The 26,154-nt window shown below is 38.6% G+C and overlaps 2 protein-coding genes across 3 annotated transcripts in view; one reads left to right on the forward strand and one right to left on the reverse strand.

Moving 5' to 3' along the window:
* Positions 1-353: 353 nt before the first annotated feature.
* LOC125897824 (chromosomal replication initiator protein DnaA-like) lies at positions 354-15,188 on the reverse strand. 2 transcript variants are annotated; one of them, XM_049591272.1, is made up of 5 exons: positions 14,557-15,188; positions 13,762-13,878; positions 9,145-9,196; positions 5,804-5,880; positions 354-2,750 (listed from the first exon to the last, which is right to left on the reverse strand). In XM_049591272.1, the coding sequence occupies exons 2-5, from the start codon at positions 13,871-13,873 to the stop codon at positions 2,137-2,139; spliced, it is 855 nt and encodes a 284-aa protein (XP_049447229.1). In that variant the 5' UTR covers positions 13,874-13,878; positions 14,557-15,188; the 3' UTR covers positions 354-2,136. The 2 variants fall into 2 exon arrangements, with proteins under 2 accessions (XP_049447229.1, XP_049447228.1); XM_049591271.1 differs by having other exon boundaries at positions 354-2,753.
* A 1,752-nt stretch (positions 15,189-16,940) lies between these two features.
* The window catches only part of rabep1 (rabaptin, RAB GTPase binding effector protein 1), a 49,389-nt gene continuing 40,175 nt past the window's right edge, over positions 16,941-26,154 (forward strand). The window contains exons 1-5 of the mRNA XM_049591252.1: positions 16,941-17,081; positions 23,716-23,844; positions 24,067-24,270; positions 25,223-25,383; positions 25,788-25,907. Coding sequence (XP_049447209.1) covers positions 17,036-17,081; positions 23,716-23,844; positions 24,067-24,270; positions 25,223-25,383; positions 25,788-25,907 — 660 coding nt within the window. The 5' untranslated portion in view covers positions 16,941-17,035. The remainder of the gene's footprint in view (positions 17,082-23,715; positions 23,845-24,066; positions 24,271-25,222; positions 25,384-25,787; positions 25,908-26,154) is intronic.

Below are 26,154 nucleotides of genomic sequence, written 5' to 3' on the forward strand. Positions count from 1 at the left end.
TTGTGGGCTGAGAAAATGTGTCGTGGTTCAGCCAGACTCAAACAGAAGGTATTAACTCTCTAACCAATTAATATGTTCCAAGAAAGTTTTAGTTAGAAACACACCCTTCCTGTCTCTGAATGTGTGAATCATCATTTAACGACACTCTTGAAGTCTTTTTAAGTCTGGGAGCTGCAGGACTTCTGCTTGTAGTGGAGTATTTTCACAGTGTAGTATTAGTACTTTTATTTAAGTAAAGGATCTGAACTCCACTTCCACCTCAGCTCATGAGTCATTTTTGTGTCCCTACGACCAATTTCATACCCTGAGACTTTTCATAACTTCTGTAACACAGCAGGCCCAAGTCAGATGGGGCAGTTTATTCCCTTTATTCCCTAATGACAACCTAATATTACAGTGCCACTTTTGCATAATTTAATAGCTTTAATGTCTTCAATGCACAAACCATTCTGATGCATAAATGAACTTGAGAACAGCTAAGAAAATGATTATAGTCCTCTGGGAAATTTTACCAACTAAAGGGATCAAGAGGCTGAAACAATAAGCCAGAAAGACAATCACATGGGTGAAAGTATACCCAAGAGGAGTGCATATATTATTCACTGAAACTTAAAGGATATTAAAGATGTTTTTAGGCACTCACATGTTTTAAATCGTGTTTGTAAAGAAAGCCACAGACCCTCTTCACAGGAAACATTTTGATTGAAGGCACCTAAACCAGCTACAGTGTAATCTTATCATCACATGATCAAACAGAGACCTGACAACACCAACATTCATATCACCTGGAAATCATCATTACATATATCTATAGGACAAACATACCAAAGAAAATAAGGAATTAGTCATTTAACTGAACAGTTTTTATAACTTATTTATAGTCATATAAAGGCATAGTCATATAGGCATATAAACCACTCGACACAATTTTTAATTAAATGTGAGTTGTTTTTTTAACACAGCCATATTTCTTAGGTGGCAGTTTAAACTATTGCAAGGGCCTGTTTTCTGCCGAACATATAGTTGGAGGGCCCACTTTCTTTTTGGGCTCCCTCGTCCCATAGGCAGCAGTGCAACCGCGTATCTAATTTAGGTTTAGGAAAGTAAAGTTACATAAGTTAGGCTTAGGAACAGCAACATGGACGGGATTCATCACATTGCATCCTTAACATAAAGTTACATAAGTTTGGTTAAGGAAAAGAAATATGGAAATGACGTACTTTAAAATAACTTAGTAATGTGGTTTCATATGAAACACAAACACCAATCTCTTGGGGAAAAGTCCTGTGTTTGTTTGACTTATCCACCACCCCAACCTGCCTTCTTATGTGGAATTTTGGCCTTTAAACTACCTCCTTCTTTATTCCCATCAGTGCACTGGACATGTAATCACACCCTTCACAATTACATAGGATATATGCGACTTCTGGTGCATTACTTTTCATACGTACATGTACGAACAGTGCATGAGAACAGCCTGAGACATAACATGCTGGACAAAGCCAGGCTTGCTGTTTCCCCCTGTTTTCAGAGAGTCGACTTTAGAGAGTCATATCAATCTTCTGACGGAACTCTCAGCATGAAAGCAAAACATATAACTAATTCCTTTAAATTATATTTGACAAAAAAATCAAAATATTTTTTAAAAAATATGTAGATTACAATATTAGCTTTTAAATCAGAAATATAAAAAGACCACCGTTGTTAGATCAGTTAGTCACACACATTGTTTACAATTTAAAAATACTGAAACTATGCAACATGTGTCACATAACCGCTATATGGTTGTTCAGCACAACGACTTGTAGCCTGTAAACAATGGTGGTTAAAGGGAAAATAAATTAGCTGAAGGTTCCATGACTAGAATCAAAACCTTTTGCCCCTGTTGTCTGAATACCACCTATATTTTCTTCAGATTTTGGTCTCTTCAGTCCTGTCGTCTGTGCTTTAATATGTACATATAATACAGATACTTAATTTGTTCTTTTCTCTTTTATGAATAATATCAAAAAATACAGTCAAAAAGAAAACTGTGGTAAGGTTCATTTCTGATCTGTCTGCTCAGCAAGATTCAGATAAGTAAAGTCAACAGTGTCTTTTACTTCAGAATAATATCTCTCTTGTTTTCTCCTCGTCTTAACCCACATCGTCGTAGTCCTCCTCTCCCTGGTTTTCATCCTCGCCTCCAATGTCATCATAGTCCTCCGAGGAGTAACCTGCCACTGGATCTGGATCCTCAAACAATGGAGGAGGAGGAGGTAGAAGTACTTCCCCATCCTCCGGCTCCACATAGTCAGACTGCTCGTCCATGTCCTGCACGTAGTCGGGCATACTTTGCTTGTAGTCAACCTTGTCCTGCTCGTAGTCGGGGATGTCCTGCACATAGTCGCCCTTGTCCTGCTCGTAGTCAGGGAAGCTCTGCTCATAGTGACTCTTGTCCTGCTCGTAGTCGGGCATACTCTGCTCGTAGTCGCCCTTGTCCTGCTCATAGTCAGGGATGCTCTGCACGTAGTCACCCTTGTCCTGCTCGTAGTCAGGGAAGCTCTGCTCGTAGTGACCCTTGTCCTGCTCGTAGTCGGGCATACTCTGCTTGTAGTCACCCTTGTCCTGCTCATAGTCAGGGATGCCCTGCACGTAGTCGCCCTTGTCCTGCTCGTAGTCAGGCGTGCTCTGCTCACAGTCGCCCTTGACCTGCTCGTATTCTGGTGTGCACTCCTCGTAGTCCTCAGCCAGGTTTTCATAGCTTTGGGCTGCTGAAACATACATTTTAGAGTTACAACATACCAATGTAGCGGTTTGGTGGTAGATTGCGGCCATAATAAACAGTGAGATGGCAGTTTGATTACATTATTATATGACTTATATTAATGAGTAATTATATGTCTGTCATGTGAATTGACAATGAACATTCACTTTAGATATATTTTATTCTGTGAGGATAAATATTTTATACAGGGCTATTTCTAATATTCTTAAGAAAGACATGTTAGTGACTTCCCCTGGACAAGGCAACAGTCCTTTATATTACTTTGGGGTCCTACAGTATAAATAAACCCCTCTTGAGCCAGAATTAGACTTAATTCCAGTCTACCTGCCATTAGTAAGTGCTATATAGTAATTGTCATTTTAGCAGTCAGTGTAACCAATTAACTAAACTAATTTTGGATATGTGTGAGCTTAACATTTTGGGAAATACACTATTTGTTGGTGGAGAATTGACTAGACGTTTGATACCAATCTCATATAAGTTAAATATGAAATTACAGCAGCCAGTTAGCTTAGCTTAGCTTATCTTAGCACAAAGCTTCAAAACAGAGGGAAACAGCCTGCCTGGCTCAGCACAAAGCCAACAAAAGCACCTCTAAAGCGTACTAATTAACACCATGTGTATTTTATAAACTGTATAAAACACAAGTATAAAAGCAACAATTTGCTGTTTTGCAGTGCCAGACATTTTCTTGGCCAGGAACAGTAACTTCTTAGACAACCAATATGAACGTTGTAACTCTATTAGGAGTCAGTAGTGGTTATCAGCATTATAGATATAGGTTTGAAAGCTCCTGCTACACTGACTACTATGTTCAGAATGCCATTATCTGGTTGTTTGAGGCATTTCCTGCTGTATTTTTGCCCCTAAACACGGGTCTGTCCTTGCTAACCATTGCTGCGTTTCCAGCTGCTTTCGCGCTAATAAGTGTAGTAGTAAGCATCTTTGAGGACTCCAAAAAGTGCTATATACGTGTGATGTATTATTATTACTATTATTTTTTACCATTATTATTATTTTAAATAGTAGTTGTTGTTTTCTTTTTTACAGAGCCTTTTAACATGTGGCACACCCTCTACAGTTGAACTTAAGGTTTCATTCACGTTCACCACAGTGTTGTTAAAACATAAAGACATGTACATTTTTGCCAAGGCCATTTATTAAGGTTCTAACGGTATTTTGAACATACTCATCAGTGTAACAAGAGCCATCTCACTGACTAATGTTGCCTGACTAATCCCAGCAAGCAATAGTCGTGATTTAAACGTATTGGCTATATTTAGCTCCGATTTAGTCTAGCTACATGTAACCCAAATCTAGCCGATTTAATTTTGAAATTGATTAAATGTAATTTTCGCCATTGCAGATGGTGTGCGGTATAATATTCAATCACGTATGGAGAGTCAACAGTAATTTAAATATGTTTATCTCCATTTTTTGGACATGGTCTCTACATAGCCGTATAATTGATGACGTCTACACTTTGGCTATGGTTAGATGTCTACCAAATTTTCACTGACAGCCCAAATTCAGTTGTGATTTAGCCTAGACATCAGGTCTTCATGTAGACAGCTATTAGACGTTTTTTAAACCAAAAAATGTTTGCTGGGATGTTAGCAATGATAAGTTTAGAGTTAGGTTTTGCCATTCTTTATGTTTTTCCACACCTCGCTGACAATGGAATATCAATGGTAAAATGTTAATGTTAGTTTTAGATTAGTTATGAAAGACCAATGACTGCACATAATGATGGCCGGCGAGACAGCTTCCCAAAAGTGAAGCCAAAACATTTCTGTGTTGTTTAAAAGAAAAAGTGAGCTAGTAAGGCTTAACATAAGAAGAAAATACTGGAATAATGGAGCTGATCATGCTCAGGCATGTTCTTCCTGCCTCTGCATTAAAAGCCGGACGCTGAGTTTTTAAGAAGCTTTTCTCGTTTTTCACCAGGAGTATTTCCCCACAACCTTCTGTGATACACAACAGATTCAATCGCCCCCTGGTGGCTGGCTGCAGTACAGGTCATAAACCCTGCCACCTCTGTGTTAGCAGATGGGACACGGGCCAAACTAAAAACTCAAAGTACACGTCAAACATATTTTTCCCAGAGATTGTTTCTGTCATTTTATGTAGTTTTTATCACGCTGATGTGTGTTCAAATGTTTGTTTTTCTGATAAGTTTGATTATAAATAGTTATTTGATGATATCGAAGGGGGTTTGACATCATGACTGAACGCTGTGTGTGTCAGTTGGCATGCTCGGGATCAGTGTTGCTGCTGTTGATGTGGTCGGACCTGTGAATTGGTGGGAATTTGATACCACAGCTCCACTATCATTACTGTGAAGACAATGGCTCTAAGAGTGCAAGATGGTGGCGCCAAAATCAGGAGGATTAGGAGGAAATGGAGACCTGTATTTGGCATTGGTCTTATAATGTAAGCCAGTAAAAATTCCAGAAAGCTGTTATCAATGCATCTACAGCCAGCAGGCTTTTACTGTACAAAAATACTAATGTATTTTTACAGACAGCAGGTAGTTTAAGTTTATAAAACTGCATTAAAAGCAGGCTACTCCTCCTATAAAAGCTGCTGCGCATCCCTCCACAGTTTGTGGTACATTTTACAATTGCTTCATTTCCATGGATCTGAGTTGAACTGCAAACATCATCTACAATTCTCACTTGGTCTGATTTAATGATGCACAGATGAACTTTGGTTCAGAAACTGCAGCTTGGATTAAAATATGTGGTTCTCTCTTGGCTTCGAGAAAAGTTTCTGGGGTTTTCACTGCCCTTCATGTTGCCTAATTTTACTGTCATCAGTGGTCACATGATGTTTGTTTGGTTTGTCAAGACAAACTCATGTGAAACCAGAAATACAATTTCTTTTTTTGTATGTCCTTTAGACTTGGGTTTATTGTCAAATGGCAGATGGACTGAGGTTTTGTATTCAGCTCTTGTGAGTATGTGGTGAAAGTTAGTGGAGGTCATGTGGTTTAAAAGAGGACGGGGGATTCTGAGGGGAAGTGTGGTGTCTTGCCTTCTGTGAGAAACTGTGTCCGAGGAGGTAAAGCTGGGGTGAAGTCTTTGGGGGTTCTCTCCTGGTAGTTGTTGCTCCTGAAAAGTCGAGAAGAAGAAATGCTGAGCTGTATGTTTTATTGTTGTTATGTGGAAAATATCACCCAGAGGAACGGTTCCACATTTTGGGAAATATACTTTTTTTGCTTTATGGCACTGAGTTAAACAAGAAGACTGATAACACTCTCATGTTTGTCCAATAGGGGCTGTTCTCTACTTACCAGAGGAGGGAGGGGGGTGGCTGAGGTGTCACTTTGTTTTTTTATTTATTTATTATTTTTAGATTGACCCTCCCCAGAGCTGCAAATATTTTTCCTTAGCCTCCCTGAGTCACTGGGGGAAAATGCATGACCCTCCCGCCACCATAAATAAGCACGCACACAGCCAGCATTGTAGCAACACGTGGACAACACCTCTTTCCCAAATAAACCACAACATACTGAACAGTGGCAGCAGTGGCTACAATAATATCAGTAACTTGGCATGGCAGGCATTATTAGATTTTAAAAACGTACTCTTTGGTGATTGAAAGTAAAAAGCTACAAATAGAAATTATAGAATGAAATCCTGGAGTTGAAGAAAAGCCTTGGTTTTTGACTATTGTCATGCACATAGTAGCAAGGAAATTTACATCCGGGTAAAGCAAAAATAAAGTGGCCAGTGATTTTGAATGGTTAAAAAAATCTCCAAGTGTATAACAAAACCATGATAGGCTTTAAATGTTTTTATAGGATGTGGTTAGGGCATTTCAAATGGTGTATTTTTAATTAGACATGTAGAAAAAATTGACCAATGGAAATCTAAAAATCCGCTGATAATTGCTCTTTTTTCCAGTGTGGTTATGATAAATGGTGTAATTTTGGTGCTTTTTATGTCCCTCCCCTAAGACAAAATTTAAAAAAAAAAAAAAAAAATCACTCCCCGTGCTTAAAAAATTATTTGATGCGCCTCCCCCATTTTGCACCATGTCCTCCCCTCTTGTAAGTAACGAAACATCCCTTAAATATGAAGCTATAGCCGGCAGCTGGTTAGCTTAGCTTAAGGACTGAAAACAGAGGGAAACCTGGCCTGGGTCTTTCCATTATACCTTTATAATTTGTACAAAAGCTGCAGTAAAAATATGACAATTTGCAAATTTATGGGGGGACCACACTTCAGATAGAAAGATTAAACATTTTAATTTGCTTTAGAGGTGCGTGTAGGACTTCATTTATTAACTTTGGAAAGAACCAGGCTAGTTGTTTCCCCCAGTTTCCAGTCTTTATGCTAAGCTAAGCTAACGCTTCATATATACCAAAAATATATAAGTTTGGTATCAATCTTCCCATCTCTCATTAAGAGAGTGAAAAAGTCCCCTTTAAGGTCCAGTGTGTAGGATTTAGTGGCATCTACTGTTGAGGTTGTGGAATGCGTGTAGGAGAAATATGGTGGCCAAGACAAAAATGTGAAAATGTGATGTCTAGAGCCAGTGTTCAGTTTGTCCATTCCAGGCTACTGTAAAACAACATGGTACACTCTGTGGAAGAGGACCCGCTCTGTGTGTAGACCTCATCCTAAGGTAACAAAAATACAATGATTCTTTTTTTCAGGTGATTCATAAAAAAACACAGTTATGAATAATATATTGTTTTTCTGCTACTAGACGTCCCTAAATCCTGAACACTGGACCTTTAATGCTGCGTTCACATGGAATCATGCAGACGGTAGATGGACAACACCTTCTGGACAGCACGTAAAACACAAACAGCCTGGTGGAATGGCGGGACGGTAAAACAAAACATGCATAAATAGGAAGTGGATGGCAAAAAAATGCACAAAAATTGTACAGTTAAATTAAAATGGTGGACCTTTTGTTGCATTTTGGGTATGGCTTCAAGAGACTTGCGGCAACAAAAATATCATAAGTGCGACTGACTATTTTACAAAAACAAAGAAAAGAAAAAGAAAACGATGAAGGGGATGGTTTGCCATTTTGGGGACATATATTGCAAATGGCACAGTTTTTAATTAACTTACATTCCCTTTTTTTTTCATTCATCTTTGAACAAATCTAAATGCATGGCACTTTCTCTGTGCCACCTGTTGATTTGGCTTTTTTTTTTTTTTTTTTTTACCATAAATTCTCAAACATGTCTAACATTACATCAAATACATTCCTTGTATGACTGATTTAAACGCTAGTGCTGTGCTGCATTACTGTTAAAACATCACAAGTATCACATGAGACACACAGAACAGACCTGCATCGAGTTATCGCTGCGGTCACATCCCCTTTCCGGGTAAACAAACGTGCTATTACACAGTTACACAAAGAGAGAAACAGGAAAATACTAAAAGCTGTTATATAGCAGGTTAACCAAAGCTTTCACACCAAGGTCTGAGGCACTTTAGATGCAACGTCCACTGTCAGTGTGGTAAACTGCTGAATAATGATGGTGACGGTTACTACTGACAGATAGCTAATGTTAGCTTGAGTCAAAGGCTTCTGCAGTGGTGTTACAGATATGCAGGATAGCAGCATCAGACTGTCATCTGTCTGCCACTGTGTTAAATCATTGAGTCACTTGGACGGCGAAAGACTGAGGGGACATGGCGGCCATTGACCTTAATATATATTGCAACACATTCTCACTTCGACCTCATCACAAATTGATGCTTGGTCATGGACTTTCCACATCCACATACGACGTGCAAGGTACCCTGGGTGTGATGGTTGTTGACGTTCTGGGAAGCCGTATCAAGTTCTGCCTATTATATGTATTGTTGTCTTTCAAAATATACTTCTGTTTTCACAGGAAATTTAACGTTTACATACGGTCTCTTTCACAATAAATGCACTACGTTGGTACAACACAGCAAATTGGCTTTTAGGAGACAAGAACAGGGTTTGGCTTTAGAATCTTACGGGAGGCAAACATCGCTCTCATGGGAGAAAGTCGTGTTTGTTGGACTCATCTGCCACCCCTCCTGCCTGCCCCAAGTATATTATATATATATATACAGTATAAGTATAATATATATATATATATATATATATATATATACACTTTGACTGTTGAGCTGCAGCAATCACATCACGCCAGGGGGAGGCTCACCTAGGGCCCCAAATATGCTAGGGCCGCCACTGTGGCCCCACCTAATTTCACCGTCACTCTCTTCTACTAACATGGCAATTTGCCGTCTGCCCAATTCCATGTGAAAGCAGCACAAAAGAGGAACTTTTCTGTTTAATACTGAGATCAAATATTCAACAATTCAATTTTAAATATGAGAAATATGCAGCAAAGTGTATATTCATATTACTTGACAGTGAGGTTGGAAGATCTTCTGTGAAGCTGTGTGATCCTGTGTTTTCCTGTGGAAAAAACAAAAGAACATGCAGTTAGATTTAAGCTACAGGAAACTCAACTCAACTTAACTTATATAGCACCTTTCATACAAACGTGCAGCTTAAAGTGCTCCACATGGCAAAATTGGAATGACAGGTGCAAATTAAAGGATAATATGAACAACTATATATAAAGGTTTGCAAGGGTAGAAAATTACAGCAATAAGACAATAAAATATTAAAAAAGCAAACCAAATAAAACAGAACAAACTAACAAAAAAGATGATTAAAATCCCATAGAATAAAAAGAAAGTAAATAAATAGAATTAAAAACAAACAGGAGGGATAAAATGAGGTGAACTTAAAAATCAAGGCTGTAATGTTACTCCATATTAAGATGTCAGAAACTTGGTATCAGATCTTGAAACACTATGAGGCTTATTATTTTGGTGCGTGAGCAGGATTGTGTCGATACAAATGAGGACACGAATAAACATTTTTTAAGACCAAATAATGAGGTGCTTTATTTACTTTCAGTTTTAAGTAGGACATGATCATGAGAAACCCCCAGTGATAAACACTTACACATTAGATCTGTGTTTCTGTCTAAATTTATGTTCATGTATTCATGTTTTGATATGATCTTCTTTTATCTCCACCTGTGCTGTTACTTGTGATTGTGTTATATTTTGCTCCCTTTATTTGCTCTCTCCATAATAAACCATCAACGAGCCCGTCTCTCTGCAGCTGCAGCCCAGTTTCCCCACAGGAATCATTAAAGTTTCATCTAAGCTAATCAAATCCAGAGGGCACCACTAATAATAGCAATTCATACAATTATAATAGTTTTTCTTTTGCTTTGCAACGAACCCCTCGGAGTAATACTTTCACAGCTACAATGGCGGGCTGTTTTTGTGTGTTTGGTTTCTTTTCGCTGTTCTGGATTTTGATTCGTGGTAATACAGTATATTGGTTTTCAGTTAGCTAAAGAAAAAAACACAAAAAACAGGTAGTTAGCAATACTGAAAATGAAACTGCTCACTTCTTTTTACAGTAAATTAAACCTTCACATGAAATTCCTGATGAGAACACGAGGAAAGTGGTTGATGGTGTGCTGCCGTTATTACAAATACATTTAGTCAAATGTAATTTTACACTCATACTGCACCACAAATCAAAGGAAAATGTTATACTTCACTTCCTGCATTTATCTGAGAACTTCAGTGATAACAGCTTAAAAAATACGATGCACTATTATAGATCAAACTATCCAAAAATAGTTAAAATAAGCTTCACTTAACCAACAAAAAACCTTCACACACTTTCATACACATCACATTTTTCTGCTTTTCTGTCTTTTAATAATTATTGTTGTTGTTGTTGTTGTTGTTGTTGTTATATATATTTAGTAGTAGTTTATCACTTTTACTGTATGTAATCATATTATCATATTATGTTAAATTAATTTTTGTGTTCTTCATAACTCAGTTTTTTATTTGTGTTTTTTTATATTTTTGCCTTTTTTTTCATTTTATATATTTCAAATTGTGCAAAAAATAAAAATATAAAATAAAACAAAAAGACAAAACCCTATAAAGTTAAATTGATCGGTAATGGTGATCATATAATATAATATATATAAAGTTGTGGTAGAAGGATTCACATATTTTAAGTAGCGGTACGTCAGTGTAGAAATGAGCTGTTACACGTAAAAGTCCTGTGTTCAAAATGTCACAGAAGTACAAAAATATTAGCATCAAAATATAGTTAAAGTAGCCTACCAAAAAGTAGTCATTATACAGATTGGCTCATTTCAAAATAATGTATATTATATTATTCATATCTAATTGTATCATATCATATTGTATCGTATTATATTATATGATCTTATATCATATTGTAATTGATTCATTAATATGTTCATGCCTTTAAAGGAGCAGTGTGTAAGATTTATGGGAATTTAATGGAATCTCCAGCAGTAAGGATTGCAGATTGCAACCAGCTAAAACTCCTCCTGCTTAGTGTTTAATTTTTTAATTTAATTTAATTTAATTTTATATACTTTATTAATCCCCAAGGAAGTTTTTAACGGAGCCATATTATCCGTTGCAGTCTTTTCCTCTCTCATCACAGAGAGGCTTCTAACTACGATGGCCAAAGCCAAAATGTGAATGGCCCTATCTAGAGCCAGTGTTTGGTTTGTCTGTTCTGGGCTACTGTAGAAACGGGACAGTGAACATGGCGATCTCCGTAGACAAAGACCTGCTGCCTCTATTAATATAAGTGGCACATTCTGAGGTGAGGAGAACAGAATACTTATTCTCAGGTGATTATACATAAAAGAAAACATACTCATATCATACTCGTATCACATTCCTTTCCTGCCAGTATATCCCCCTAAATCCTACGCACTGGACCTTTAATGTTGCAGGTGAGCTAATTGTAATTTCTTTATGCTGTGTATCTTAACCTATAATACTGCATCATATTTTCTCATTTGATTTATATTCTATTTTGATGATTTTAATTTGCAAAGTATCAGGAGTTATTAGATAAATGTAGGGGAGTAAATTGTACAATATTTGCCTCCAAAATGTTGTGGAGCAGAAGAAGGAGGCAGCATGAAATGGAAATACTGTGAAGTACAGTACAAGTACCCTAAAAATGTAAGTACTGTAGCTGAGTAAATGTCCTTAGTTACATTCCAGCACTGGACAGCCTGTTTTATAGTAAATGACTCATGTGGAACACTTTGCGACATCACTGGTACTTTTACTTTTGATTTTGCTGATAATATTTGCATATTTTTAGTTGAAAGTTCAGTGCAGGACCTTGACTTATAACACAGTAGTTTTTATTTATTTTTATATTACAGTGTTGCGACTTTTTTTAAGTGAAGGATCTGAATATTTTTTGCAGCTATAACTGATGTGAGGAACGGTGGTAGCTTAGCCAGCGGAGTTAACAATAGCTACTAAAGCTATTAGCATAATAAGCATTGCTTTTATTATAAATCTGTGATTTTTTACACATCCCTTGTTCAGTCATTTTGCATATCCCTGCAAAAACTGTGCAGCCTTCCACTTGTAACAAATTGTAACCAGTGGCGTACAACAGGCCCCAGTGCACAATTCTATGACAGGCCATAGTGCACAATCAGAAATGTGACATTGAGCAACATCAACATATAACTCAGCAATCATCATTGCATATCTGACAAAAATATCAAAGAAAGTCATAAATGAATCATTTAATTGAATAGTTTTTTTATGGTATATAATAATGTTTTACAGTATATTTATAGATTGTATAGTTAATTGCTATCTTATTGATGTTATTTCCCATTTATTATCTTGATTTTAGCTTTTGCCCTCCTTATTTTGATGTAATGTTATTCTTCTTGTGTTTTAAGTGTGTGAAGTTTTATTGTACAACAGCTGGTAACTGTGTTTTGAAAGGTGTTATATAAAGAAAGTTTATTATTATTATTGTGATATAAAAACTGTATAATTTTGTTTTAGATAGCTACTGACTATTCAAAAAAAATAAAAAGAAAACAGAAAATCAGGGTTTGCCTTTTTGAGGACATATATAGCAAATGGCACTGTTTTTTTTAAATTAATAATATTCTTTCTTTTTCTTTTTCTTTTTTTTTTAATCATTTTTCTTTATATATATCCAAGGTGGCAATCTCTCTATGGGCCCCTCCACCCCAGGGACTCCAGTGCAATCACACTGCCTGCACTGCCTATATTTACGCCCCTGACTGGAACACATTTCTTATATTTTCTCATGTTTTTATTGAATATTTTTTTCTGTTTTATTCTATCATGTCTGTTGACTCTCTGGACTGATAAAAATGTTTATGATTCAATAAAGTCTGACCATTAAATAGATTTAGATAGATAGATAGATAGATAGATAGATAGATAGATAGATAGATAGATAGATAGATAGATAGATAGATAGATTTTGACTTTATATTCAGTTTTTGTTGTCTTACGCTGCACGTTTTGTACATCCTGTGGTGTGCATCTATAGACATATATTTCAGGGGGTGATGCAGGAAACACATTCCCCTCTATATTTAGAACATGTATATTTGTCTCCCCCCCATTTTACATTTTACATTTTGATGACACTGAAAACATTTCCACCATAAATTGGTGCAGAAAAGGCAAGAATCGGTGCATTAAAAAGTCACCCAAATGCAAGAAATTAAGTGCTGGTGCACAAATTGTCCTGATTCATATGTATTCATATGTTCATATTTATATAGAGGTCATGATTCCAAATTTCCCCCAGAAAACCCTCTCACCTAACAGATTCTTTCACATTATATTTGACATTTTTCTGTGCATCTTACTCCCCTGTATGATTACATAAATGTTGTTTCAAATAAATATCCACACTGCCTGTCATTCTGTTAATACTGACCCTGCTGTAATGATAATCACAGGCTGCTCAAGAGGCAAATAAAAAGTGTGCATGTCAGAACAAGAAAAAGAAGTAAAAATCTTTGTTGTGGCATGCAAATGATTCCACGTCCTGTAACTCTCTGACAGATGTGTGTGAGCAAAGATTGGACCTACCTTGTCTGGAGATGCACTTGTTGATGAAGATGAAGATGAGACTGATCACCCCACTTGCAAAAATAATTGCTATTATCACCCATAGCCACTTGTAGGTGTGCAGGAGATCCATGGGCACTGTGTTTGATACAATAGAAGAAGATTAAAAATAATCACATTGATGCTGTCAGAAACTACAGGAAGACATGTGAGCCGCTGCTTTTCAGTATACAGAACTGTGGATCGGAAAGAAGACCATTCACCACTTCCCCTTTTTGTGCGTTGACTAAGTCATAAGGTTATTTTGGTTTCTGCATTAGCCTTCTGAGAATCAAACGGGCCACTTGAGAATCTTAGGCACTTTTTCATGTGAAGACATCGAGCAAGAATGTGAAAGCTTTTGTTCAGCTGAGATATCTGAGTTTGTGTTTGACATTAACTTGAAAGAGGAAGGCGGTTTTCACATTAATTGCTCATGTCAGCTCGAAAAATGTATTTATGTTCCCCTTATCTCTTTGAGCAGAATGATGTAAATGTTCTTTTCTTTGGTTTATCTGAACGCCCCATATCCTCTCTTTGCAACAGCTTCCTGTCAACTTCCAACAAAAAGACATGTCATGCTGGATATTAGGATATTTTTTCACACATGGATGCACATAAAAGTCTTTTTATACTCATTTCTCTTTAATTTACTTATTTTATACAATACAGTGATGCTTATTATGAATAATTTGATAGTTTGATTATCTTAAGGGTTAATTTAAGTCCAAGATGTTTCACATTAACGTCTTCCCAAGTACTCAGAGTGTGTCTTACCTTTTCAGAGAAGAGCTGATGTCTTCAGGGCTGGGTGAAAGTCTGTTGAAAGTCTCAGCAAACGGTCGATGAAAGTGGATGAAGAGATACAACAGCAGTCATCATATGTTGTATTTGCATGACAGTTTCTAATTTTCCTAGTTAACCAAAAAAACTTGTAGGCTGAGGCTTCAGTACACTCCCCTGCCTCCTGCCACGCTCCGGTGACTGCAGCCTGAGAGTGTGTGTGTGAGACTCAAACAAGCATGCTAAATATGTCATGTGTGAAGACATGACGTTTAATGTTTTTGTGGGAGATGATACTCCTCACTCAGCCTCTCGATGCCAATGTCACAATGTCAAAACCAATATTTTATGTATCAGTTAAGAACCCCTGGTGATATCATTGTCGAGTAACAGTTTATGTCAAAAACAGAGTATTACACCCATTTCCTAGTCTGGTTATGTTTTCACTTCCTCTTAAATCACCATCATGTTACACTGGTTTTATCACCTTCATAGATCATCTGAAAAGTGTTGTGCAGCTGCCTTTTAAAATGAGCTTTATTAACCCTTTCCATGTCAAAAAGAGACAACTTAACCCATTCAGATCCCCTGTCCACTCCGATAGACGTAACTTTTCATTACTATCATCTGACACTAGCCTACCCAAATAAATAGACTTAATTGATTGGATGTCTACTGGCCAAGAAAGAACAGCAGAGGAGATACCCGCACACCAATGCAAATGGGCTGGACCACCACAGAAATGATTCACAGGCTGAGACCAATCCAGAAAAACGTTTTTTTGTTTTGTGGCAGTCCAGCCCAGTTGCGTTGGTGTGCGGGTATCTCCTCTGCCGTCCTGTCTTGGTTGTCGATTGTACCGTTGCACCCAAGATAAACTTTTTGTCGCCCTAAGCGGGCCCAGTGGCTGTGTCTCATTTCAGGGGCTGCAGCCTTCAAGGGCTGCATTTGAAGACTGATTGCGTCACATCGGTGCTACCAGCCTATCCCAATGTGCTTTGTGCGCAGATGATGGTTATATGTTAAGTAAAGCTAACTAACAGTTGTTAACTAGCTACTGGTTAACTGTTGTCCATGATTTAGGGCTAACTAGCTTACTAGCTTACTCCTTTTTAAGTCAAGCGCAGCTGGTTGCTAGGTAACAGTAACGCCAATGGGTTGGGCCGAGAACAACTGGTGATGCACCCAGGAAATCCTCCGCAGACCGCTCTCCAACCCATGCTGGAGAGCGTTTGGATTGACTGATGTGGTTTTCAAAGGATGTGGCCAATGTTGACTGCGAAGGCTGCGTCCGTCAAAGGCTGCAGCCCCTGAATTGAGACACAGCTAGTTTCACAGCAGCCCTAAGCCTTTGCAGTGTGTCTATAAGTCAATCACAGTGTTCTACATCATCTAAAGTAGACTGCAGTAGAGCCACACCTCCTTTTTTAAAACAGGCATGGCCGCCAATGGGGCAAAGGCATGTTTAAGTCTGTTAATCATATTGTTTATGTACATATTTTGTGTTCAAACAGTTTTTAAAGTAAATGTGAGATATTATATTACTTAAACATGTTTTGAAAAAATCATATGAAAGATTTATAGCTTTTACTTAGGATTTTTTTTTTTTTAAAATATCCGTCCATTGTAATGGATGGCAGAACTGAGTGTCAGTGGAAAGTGAAAAGAGGAAATACTGTTCTAATTTGATTTTCTAATTATACATTCATTCATTTTCATTTTCCAACATTTTCTGTTGGGGGTCTCGGGGGGGCTGGGGCCTATCCCAAGTGACACTGTGCGAGCGACAACGAATACTAATACAGTGCAAATTATATATGCATGTGTTTTGGGGCATCACTTTATTCACTGATACTGTGTTAAGATTCTTTGTCTATTGGAATGTACAATAAATAAAAACACACAATACAGTATCCCAATCAGATTCTTTTTACTAATGATTTATGAGTACATTAAGAGTAGAGATCGATCATAATATTTTTTTGTTGGGACATAACTGGGCTTTGAACGGGTTAAATGTGAATGTGGAACTTGGTAGTTTCTATTACTCAGAAGAAGAAAAAAAAAATCAATGTAAATTACTTTTATTTTGAAAGATGAAACCGGAATGATTAAAGCTGGCTAGAATGAGCAAACAGGAAATGGACAGAGTGCCATCAAAATACTAGCGCAATTTTTTTAAATTGCCAAATAAATATTAGGACGCTGCTGTATAACGTTTATATTGATTCCAGATTGTTATTACGGTTTAATTATTTGTTATGCTGTTCGATTTTATTTTCGCTCACGTTACGACTAAAGCAGGCGTCGTCAAGATGTGAAGGTAAGAATTTTATTTTGAAAGTTTAACCAGAAACGGCCCTCATCTCCCCCCGCTAGCTTAACCCTAGTTGTGATGTTAGCCTGTTTTCTTGGACACTCCTAGCGCTTATCCCACTGCCCCGGTAATTGCCTCAAGCCCCCTCAGGAAACCATGGCCGAGCAGGCCTCGGGACCCACTCTGTCGTCCCAACATGACGGTAAATCTCTCGTGTTTGTGGGGTTTCGTGGGGAGAGTGTTGAGGGCTGGGAGCAGCGAAGCCAGCGGCCCTCTGCATCCTTGACAACATTAGCTAGTTAGCATCATCAGGGCGACGTGTCACTGGCTGTCACTGGCTCATCTTGAACATTTAACACTACGCACTTGGTGCATTTTTGGATATCCACTTGAACTAATTTGCGGGAGGTCACTAAAGCTTCACAATGCTGAACAGGAGTTATGTCATTCTGCATCCTAACATACCCAAGCTAACGTTGTTATCTCTTTACCTCTGCAACTTAGCTGGTTAGCTTTTAGCTTGAGCTAATCTGACTATATTGATCTAAAGGTCGGCACTAGCCTCTGTTAGCCTGGCCTGTCAATCTGTAATGTGGATCATATGGATTATATCAGTCCATTACAATGTGGCCTGCACACTCGGAGGTTGGACCATAATACAGGAGCATGATCCAGCTGGGGGTTTCTCCCTCTGGTTCGGGGACCATCCTGTGGTCCTGCAGGAAATCCAAGCTGCAGCTTTAAGTGAATAGAATACAATCATGCAGGGGTTTAATTTGTTTACATCTACCAGAGGGCACACATACGATAATATCACGATACTGAAGTCATGATACAATAGTATTGTGATTTTAAATGGCATTATGGTAACATATATCGTGATATATTGCACTATAACTCACTATATCCCCAAAGGAAAGCTCTGTCAACATGTTTTATCTAATGATCACATTTAGCCATTTTTATTGCAACAACTGTATCTATTGGACTGAAAAAGCAATTTATTTTGTTATTCTTGCAGGCTACCAAAAGTTTAATTTGTATCTGTAATATTAATAATTTATATTCTTAGTAAAAACTGATACTTGGCGTTAGGGATAGGAGTCGAGAAGCAGTCAACAGCAAAATAGAGGCAGAATTGAATGCCTCCAAGCTTATCAGTTCCTGTCTTTCTTAAAATTTCCCATTGCAAAACAGTAACCTTAAATATCTTCGCTGCTGAAACTTGCAACAAGAAGGAGTCATAGCGGAGAGGAAGAAATGGTTCATATCTTTTTTTCTACTCTGTTTATACAATGTAAATCTGGGCAGAATCAGTAAGGGAATCAATAAAGATTTGGACTGATCAGCAGACTTGAGAATGGCATTGATATCAGTAAAGACTTATTGATATCCATCCCTACATTTGACCTTTTTTTTTTTTTTTTTTTTTTTTTTAACCGTATTGGAATTAAAACTCAGAATCGATCAGACCTGGAATTAATAAGCAGAATTGTAAATAAGATAAGATAAGATACACCTTTATTGATCCCATAATTGAGAAATTCCAGTGTTACAGCAGTCAAGGAGAAAGAGTCAGATTAAAGATTTAAAATTTAAACTTAAAAACTTAAATAACTAGGCATGCAAATAAGTACAAAAATACAAGAGATGGCGATAAATAACAATAATAATAATAATAATAATAATAATAATAAAAATAATAGGAAGTGGATAATAATGAGCAGCAGTGAATGAAAATGACCAGTGGATAAAAGGAGCACATCTAGTGCAAGTGATTGTATGTGCAAAACAGCAGACAGCTGTGGTGTCCATAAAGTGTCCATAGTGTCAGATTCACACGATACCACACCCTTCTTGGCGTCCTTGCATCAATACAGTGTTGCCACAAAAAATTACTGTGAAACAATGCTGTATCAATTTTTTTTTTTTTTTTAATCCCCATCCCTAACATCTACCAGATAACAATTTCAGGCTCACCATCAGTCTCCGCTACAAGTTGTGCGCACAAATATTGTTGATATAAGCAGTAATGGAAATTTTGATCGCAGCAAGCACAACTGTAGGATGTATAAGATGAAGAATAATTATTTTTCTGTCCATAGATTTCAGTGAGCACTTTAATACTTTGCTTTATATTTAGTACTACAGCTGCAGAGATAATTCCATATGCATCATTTGGGTCTAAAGTCAGGTCCCATTTTAAGTTTCACTGCCAAGGAAACACGAGAGAACTGCTACATAATGTGATTTATTGTGGTGGCCTTTTCATGACTCCTACAAGCATTAGAGATTTTTGGGGTTGCAAAACATTGTCATGCCATGCACAGTTCCTCTATGTTATCATTATTAATGTGTGATTTAGCACAGTGTTATAGCCACGACTAACCTAAAGCACCTGGCCCATAGCATGTTTAGCAGTCCCTTACCTCTACACCTGGAATTAAACATTTATGGATTTATGACCATTTCAATCAATATTTGGCAATGGAACATGTTGTAATGGTTTTAGCACAGTGTAATATAGGTTATGAGGATGCTTTCGGTTATTGATTGACTGTAAACGCTCTGAGGGTTTGAAGAGCTGCTTTTAAGACAGCTGCAGTCATCTGTACTTCAACTGTATCAGTGTATGCTGGTGCCATACTGTGTGAATGGTGTAAAACAAAACATAATAAGAAGGTGGTCTTTTTTATGAGGTGATAATGCATTCATTGTCAGATTTACAGCATGCACTTTTGCATAGTTCTTGTTTTATTGAACATAATTCAACAAGTGCTCAGAGTTAAAGTCAATCAGCAATGAAATCAGTATTTCCTGTGTATATGTCATGTTATCTAATTATCTAAACCCTCCTTGCTTATACTTTTGTTTCCATTGTTGCTGATTATTAAGCTTCAGCCCACTGATTCTAGACTTTGGAAAGCATATTGAGATTGAGCTTCATCTATATAGCACTTAAGGTGAAATGTCAATTGTCTGTTGGTTAATTACTGACTTTGTGTAAATGGTTCACATGTGATCTCCATCCCTTTAACTGAATCATCATCCCAAGACAGACAGTGTGACAAGTTTGTTTGGGCAGCCATGATTTTATAACAGTAGAAGCTGAGCATGCTTTGAGTTAAAGTGCAAAAGGGCTTAATATGACATTCAGTAAGAACTCATGTGGATATGTGTTAAGCTTATGTGGTGATGGAATTTCTCCTTTAAAGTCTTTTCAGCTGTCACATGATCGTGGTGGAGTTGTGCTGAACCGCTCTGCTGCTTTGTGCTAGTAAATGTTTCCATTCGTCTGGCTGTGTTTGAGGGTATCATCGTCTCTCTCTCCTCGGTCCGCTGGTTTTGAATAAGAAAGGAAATAAATAAGATGTGCTAGATGTTGGAAAAATCTTGTGACTGAAAGTCAGTTTGGAAGACTTTTGTTCATCAGTTTAGGCTTTCGAGTATTTGTATGGGAAGAAGACAATAAGTCACCCGATACACACTGATAATTACAAATGATATTGTGTGACTTGATTAACTGCCATAAGCTTGTATGGACCTGAAAGTCAAGACTGAAGTTTAAAATCACAAAAGTTTGGACTTATTAGAGAATCTGTGTGTGTATTTATGTTTGATGGGAGATCAAGGTGACTAGTATTATATTATATATTAGGTTGCTTTGGTAGTGTTAAACAATATTGGAAGATAAATCCACATTTGAAAAATATTTAAACATTAAGAAGAACAGCAAAGAGTTAATCTTAGGACACATTCACACTGGCGCTATTTGGTCTGCTTTACAAACCCTGGTCTGCTTCCACAGTTAGTTCGCTTCGTTTGGATTCCAACTCTGGTGTGGACCAAACGAGCGATCCCTGGTCCGCTTTTAAACTAGGGGTTTCGGTTCACTTGCAAGTGAACCCTGGTGCAGTTTGCTTACAGTGGGAAATGCAAACAGACTATCCAGCTGACCAAAGAGAGAATGTGAACCAAAGAGAGGAAGGGACGTAGAGCGCAGTGCATTTTGGTGTTTTTGTGGTGACGAATGAAGGGGATTGATTTCGGTTTTCGGTCTTGGCCAGTCGATGAACTGGGTTTTCTTCTTCCTCTTGCCTTTTTTTCTTCCTGGTCAGTGGTTGTATCCAGCAATACTGCCCCAAAACGATCAGCTGTTGTAACTGCGTGATGTTGTCCAGGCGGTTTGATCCGTTTTAAAAAGTGCAGTGTGAAAGTGAACCGAACCACATGAAGGTGTGAAATTTTTTGGCATTCTCTGCTCAATCGAACCAAGTCCCTCGGACTATCCTGGTGTGAATGTGCCCTTACTTGGCTGCCTTTACGTGACTGTTGATTTGTTACCAGTGTGCTTGTTTGCTCATTTGTGTATTTATTTATTCATCTACCATTTATTATAAATTTTCTTTATTGTATTTGCCTGTTACTGGGTGATCACTGATCCAGTTATTAAAGCAAAGTGAAAACATTGATGCATATTGCCATCTTTAAGGGTATACTATACAGGATTGTCAGTTACTCTTTGTAGACACCTTGCTAGCAAAAGTCAAAGCCAATACCAGATTCATTCTAGTCTGGGGTTCCGCCTTGCTTTATTTGCATTTTTCTGGTGCTGTGTCTCTGTGATGCCTGCTGCTTATGGTCTGGCACCTGGGGTCTCATTTATAATCATTGCGCACGCACAAAACAAGGCCTGAAAGAGGCGTATGCCACTTCCCACACAAAAGTTTTGATGTAAAAAAACAGACTTGATGGGAGAAACTTTGACCCGTGCTCACCAACATTTCTGTAATGGGAAATTGGCGATGCAGATGGTGAGGTGGAAGCATTCCATTTTTGGCTTTTGTTCTTATGACAAATTTTAGTATGTATCCTAGGAATTGTTTTGTAAATGAGACCCCTTGTCGCTACCTTTTTTTTTAAAGCCCCGACCTCACCTGAGCTGCAGGGCTACACGCCCATAAACGTCCCGAACACAGAAAATAAGAAAAACTATGAAAATGCAGGCAAAGAGTCTCTGCAGAAAAGTACACCACCACACACTTACAGTGGCTCATAAGTGATGACTGAGAGGAATTACTTCTGTATGAGTCTATACATTGTTTGTAGGAAAATCCTGCATAGTATATTTTTAAGATACGCCTTTATTTGGACATTTCCCATGGCACGTATGTGTCACCATTTCCGTCCAAGCACATAACTTTCCTAAACACTCAAACAGTGTTAGCAGCCTAGCACCCGGCTGATAATGGCAAGCATCCAAGAAAAAATACAATGATATTGTCAGTGTCTCATGTCGATCACAGGCCCCTAAATTAAATTAAATCGTAATTGTGTTATACTCAGCAAATATTGTGTTGTTGTCCAAAGAATCGATATTATATCGTGATGAAATGTGTGATTTACTCCTTATTTACTTTGTCCATATACCTCCCTGTGGGATCAGTGTGGACAAATGGAAAAGTCTGAGTTATTTTTGATGCTTTAAAAGGGATGTTTATGTCCAAGAAAATGTTAAAAACCATCAGTGATTGTGGATATGTTGGCTCAGCACTTGGCTCGTACTGTCTGAGCTGTTGTCCTAGAGGTGCTGGGTGTTTGGGAAAAAAAACTTTATATGTATCCAAAATAATGTTTTTCTTAGACTTGATTCCATCCTTGCTTTTGTCTTAAGAATTACTGAACAGTTTTACGGGTTCACACCTCTAGAAATGATTAAAACAAATAGATCATGGAAGGAAAAATTACTTTTTGGTGAGCAGACACAAAAGAACATTGCCTCATTTTTAAGGGGTCAGAAACTGGAAATCTTAGAAAACAGTGAGAGAAAAAAGCCTGGCACAATTTTCCAGAACCCAAGCTTTCATCTTTACATGTATTGTTTTGTCCAATGAAATTAATCAAAAAATAATACCTTTCCTATTTAATAGTTTTAGTTTAGTAAAAGCTGACTTTCAACTTGGACACTTTAACGAACATGTATTCGATGTTTTGATATCCGCTGGTATGAAAACCATCACAAGACATTGGCTGCTTTCTGACACACATTAAACATGGCTTAATAGAGACAATTTCAAACACGAGAACACAAATTGGCTTCACTGTAACTCGCAGCATTCACAGACAAACACACATTTTCCCCACAAATACAACATGCTAACGTTATTAGCACAAGCCTATGGCATTTTACATTGTATAAATTAGCCTAGCAGCTAGCGGACTTTCCCTCTTCTCATATAAAACCAGGGACAACAGCAACATTAAACAAAGGTAATGGTACATAATTTGGCTCCATTACAACTCACAAGGTTCACCGACAGTAAGACCGACTGTCTTATACTAAACACGTTTTCCAAACAAATGTAACATGCTAACGTTATTAGCACAAGCCTATGGCATTTTACATTGTATAAATTAGCCTAGCAACTAGCTGAGATTCCCTCTGCTCATGTGAAGTCAGGATAAATCACACACAAGACTTAAAAGGCTATTTTTGTGGAGGCTTTATTGTCTTCAGAATGTATAGTTTCTTATCTGTGAAATGAATGTAAATTAAAGCTTTGTGTCCCCTGAAGGAAATGGTTTCAGCTTACAGAAACAGACAGAAGGTCTGTGTCGCTGTGACGTGTAGATACATTTCTGGGGAGGTGCATGTCAGGCTACAGCGTAGGTTATGGCGTAGGCTCTACGTCGACGAGGAACCCACACACTAGCTACGGTGTCGATTCAATGCAAAAGTATTAATTCCCTCTAAGTTGCACATTCTTGTCTTAAATTTGAAGGTTCTGTTTTAAACTTTAGGTAACGTGTTGTTTTGTTTTCTTCCTGTCACCCAGAGGTGCTCCAGCAGCGAGTGGCCGCTCTGGAGCAGGAGAGGGCTGAGTTCATCAAACTCAAGCAGCAGCTGGAGGCCGAGTTCAACCAGAAGCGAGCCAAGTTCAAAGAGCTCTACCTGTCCAAGGAAGGTGAGGATCTCACAACTGTGCACGCTCGCTGAAATCTTACCTACTGAACTACTCATAATGCTCATGTAAACCTGGTCATAACACGAGTAATGTGCAGCTTTGTCTTGGTCTGTCCATTGTCATGCTGTGTTTCTGGCTCCTGTGTATGCCTTTACCCCTGGTTCTCTCCTCTGCTCTGTTCTTGCACATTTGCTCACTTTGATCCCCCTTGTCCCTCCTCAGAGGAGCTGAAGAGGCAGAACCTGGTACTGGAGGGCGCCCAGGTTGAGCTGAGCTCCGTCCAGGCCCAGCTGTCTCAGGCCCGGGCCGAGATTGAGACCATCAAAGCGGTGGCCACTGTGTCGGAAAACACCAAGCAGGAGGCCATCGACCAGGTCCGCAGCCAGTGGCAGGAGGAGGTGGCCTCACTGCAGGCCATCATGAAAGGTAAAACTGAGCTGCTCTCACATGATCAGTTTAATGAAAAGCTGAGAGTGTGGGAGGGAGTGTGCCGGTGGAGGAGCTCTGACAGGTTGGGGGAGTGAGGCTGTGGAGGGCTTTATAGGTGATGAGGAGGAGTTTGAAGTGGATGCGCTGGGGGGTGGGGAGTCAGTGGAGGTTATGAAGGATGGAGGTGATGTGGTCACTCAGATTTTTTGCTCTGATAGCATTATTAACAAAGTGGTCAACAGTCTGTCAGACAAGTGTCAAAGTGCCAAACGAGGCTGATTTGATCTTAAGTGAAAAATGTGAAAGAGAACCGACTGTTTCCGTCAATAGTTGGTAAAAGCTACGTCGCCTGGTGTGAAAGTTTTTCCTGAGGTGTTCCATTTCTCTTTTTAACATGCAATTTTATCATCACACTGCTGAATTTAAGTGAGGGCGAGGAGGAAGGGTGCAGTGACACCCCTGATGGATATTGGAAGAAGCATCAGAAACAGACAAAACAGCAACTGGTTTATGTCCAGGCTTGTTTTTTAATATGGTTTATAAATGAATTTGAGTGAAAACATTTTTGTATTCTTACTCGAAACTTTCAGTCATGACTCGAGGTTTGCTCCAAGTCAGATTCACCAAATTCTTGTAACTGCTCAAACCTGTTGTGAAGTGCTTGTTTCAACCCAATAACCCGAAACACCTCCAGCGGGAGGCGTCCAGGAGGATCCTGATCAGATGCCTGAACAACCTCAACTCAAATCTCTAAGGCTGAGCCCAGCCCCCTTACGAAGGAAACTCATTTCAGCTGCTTGCATCTGCAATCTCATTTTTTTCGGTCACTACAATAAAAAATAATGATCCTAATTTTCTTTACTAACTAAAAAATAACAAAGTAACAGATTGACTGTGTATTACATGTTCTCTGTTTCATTGCATGCTTCCTCTCTGTCGTCTGACCCAGAAACTGTGTGCGAGTACGAGGCCCAGTTCCACCAGCGTCTGGAGCAGGAGCGAGCCCAGTGGAACCAGTACAGGGAGGCAGTGGAGAGGGAACTGGGTGAGCTGAGACGCCGCCTCACCGAGGGCCAAGAGGAGGAAAACCTGGAGGATGAAATGAAAAAAGTAGGCTTTGTTTTCTGTCGTACTGTGGGAACTACCACTGTTAGTAGATTTGCTATTTAAAAACAGCAGGTTTGTGCAGGATGTCCTGTGTGACATTGATGAAGATTCTCTCAGTCCAGTCAGTGGTCTGCAGTGTTATAACTCCACCCTCAGTTATCGGCACAGCTCGTTTAGAACCTGACCAGGGTGGTACCAAGAAACGAACCCGGAACCTTCCTTTACTTTTTGCAAATGAAAAATCATGTCGCAAGTTTTGAGCAGAACTATGCAGCACCATGTGTCAAAGTGCAAAATGCTTTTCCTGTAAGAACTGTGTTTTTGCAGCTGTAAAAAGAAGCCGTAACTTGACATATAGCTGCACACATGTACATGTTTTAATGAGGTATTGTAAAAACCCTTCAAAGGCCCAGGAGGATGCAGAGAAGCTGCGCTCAGTGGTGATGCCCATGGAGCACGAGATCGCAGCCCTGAAAGCCAAGCTGACGACAGCCGAGGACAGGGTGAAGGAGCTGGAGGCCTCTAAGGTTAGTCGGCAGAAAATCGATAATTCACTGTGGGGAAAATGAGAGGTGAAGATGATGTTAACTGGGTGTGATATTGACCAGGCATGGCAGCTGCTCTTTTCTAAGTTAATTTCATTTGAAGTGGGTCAATATGTTTGAAGGAGAAAGCCTTTCTACCACTTCATTTTTTTAATGAACCTTCCCCCAGTGCACGGTATGTAGGACGTGATGTCATTGCACAGAAAAACTTGTGATGTTATTTTGTAAT

The sequence above is a fragment of the Epinephelus fuscoguttatus genome, linkage group LG12, assembly GCF_011397635.1.
Source record: "Epinephelus fuscoguttatus linkage group LG12, E.fuscoguttatus.final_Chr_v1".
Lineage (NCBI taxonomy): Eukaryota > Metazoa > Chordata > Actinopteri > Perciformes > Serranidae > Epinephelus > Epinephelus fuscoguttatus.

Excerpts from the sequence above, each read along its gene's own strand:
- LOC125897824 (XM_049591271.1), bottom strand. The coding sequence starts at position 13,873 with ATGGATCTCCTGCACACCTACAAGTGGCTATGGGTGATAATAGCAATT. Across the intron at positions 9,197-13,761 it reads CAAGTGCATCTCCAGACAAG|GAAAACACAGGATCACACAG; the intron begins GTAGGTCCAATC and ends TTTTTTCCACAG. Across the intron at positions 5,881-9,144 it reads TCTTCCAACCTCACTGTCAA|GAGCAACAACTACCAGGAGA; the intron begins GTAATATGAATA and ends TCGACTTTTCAG.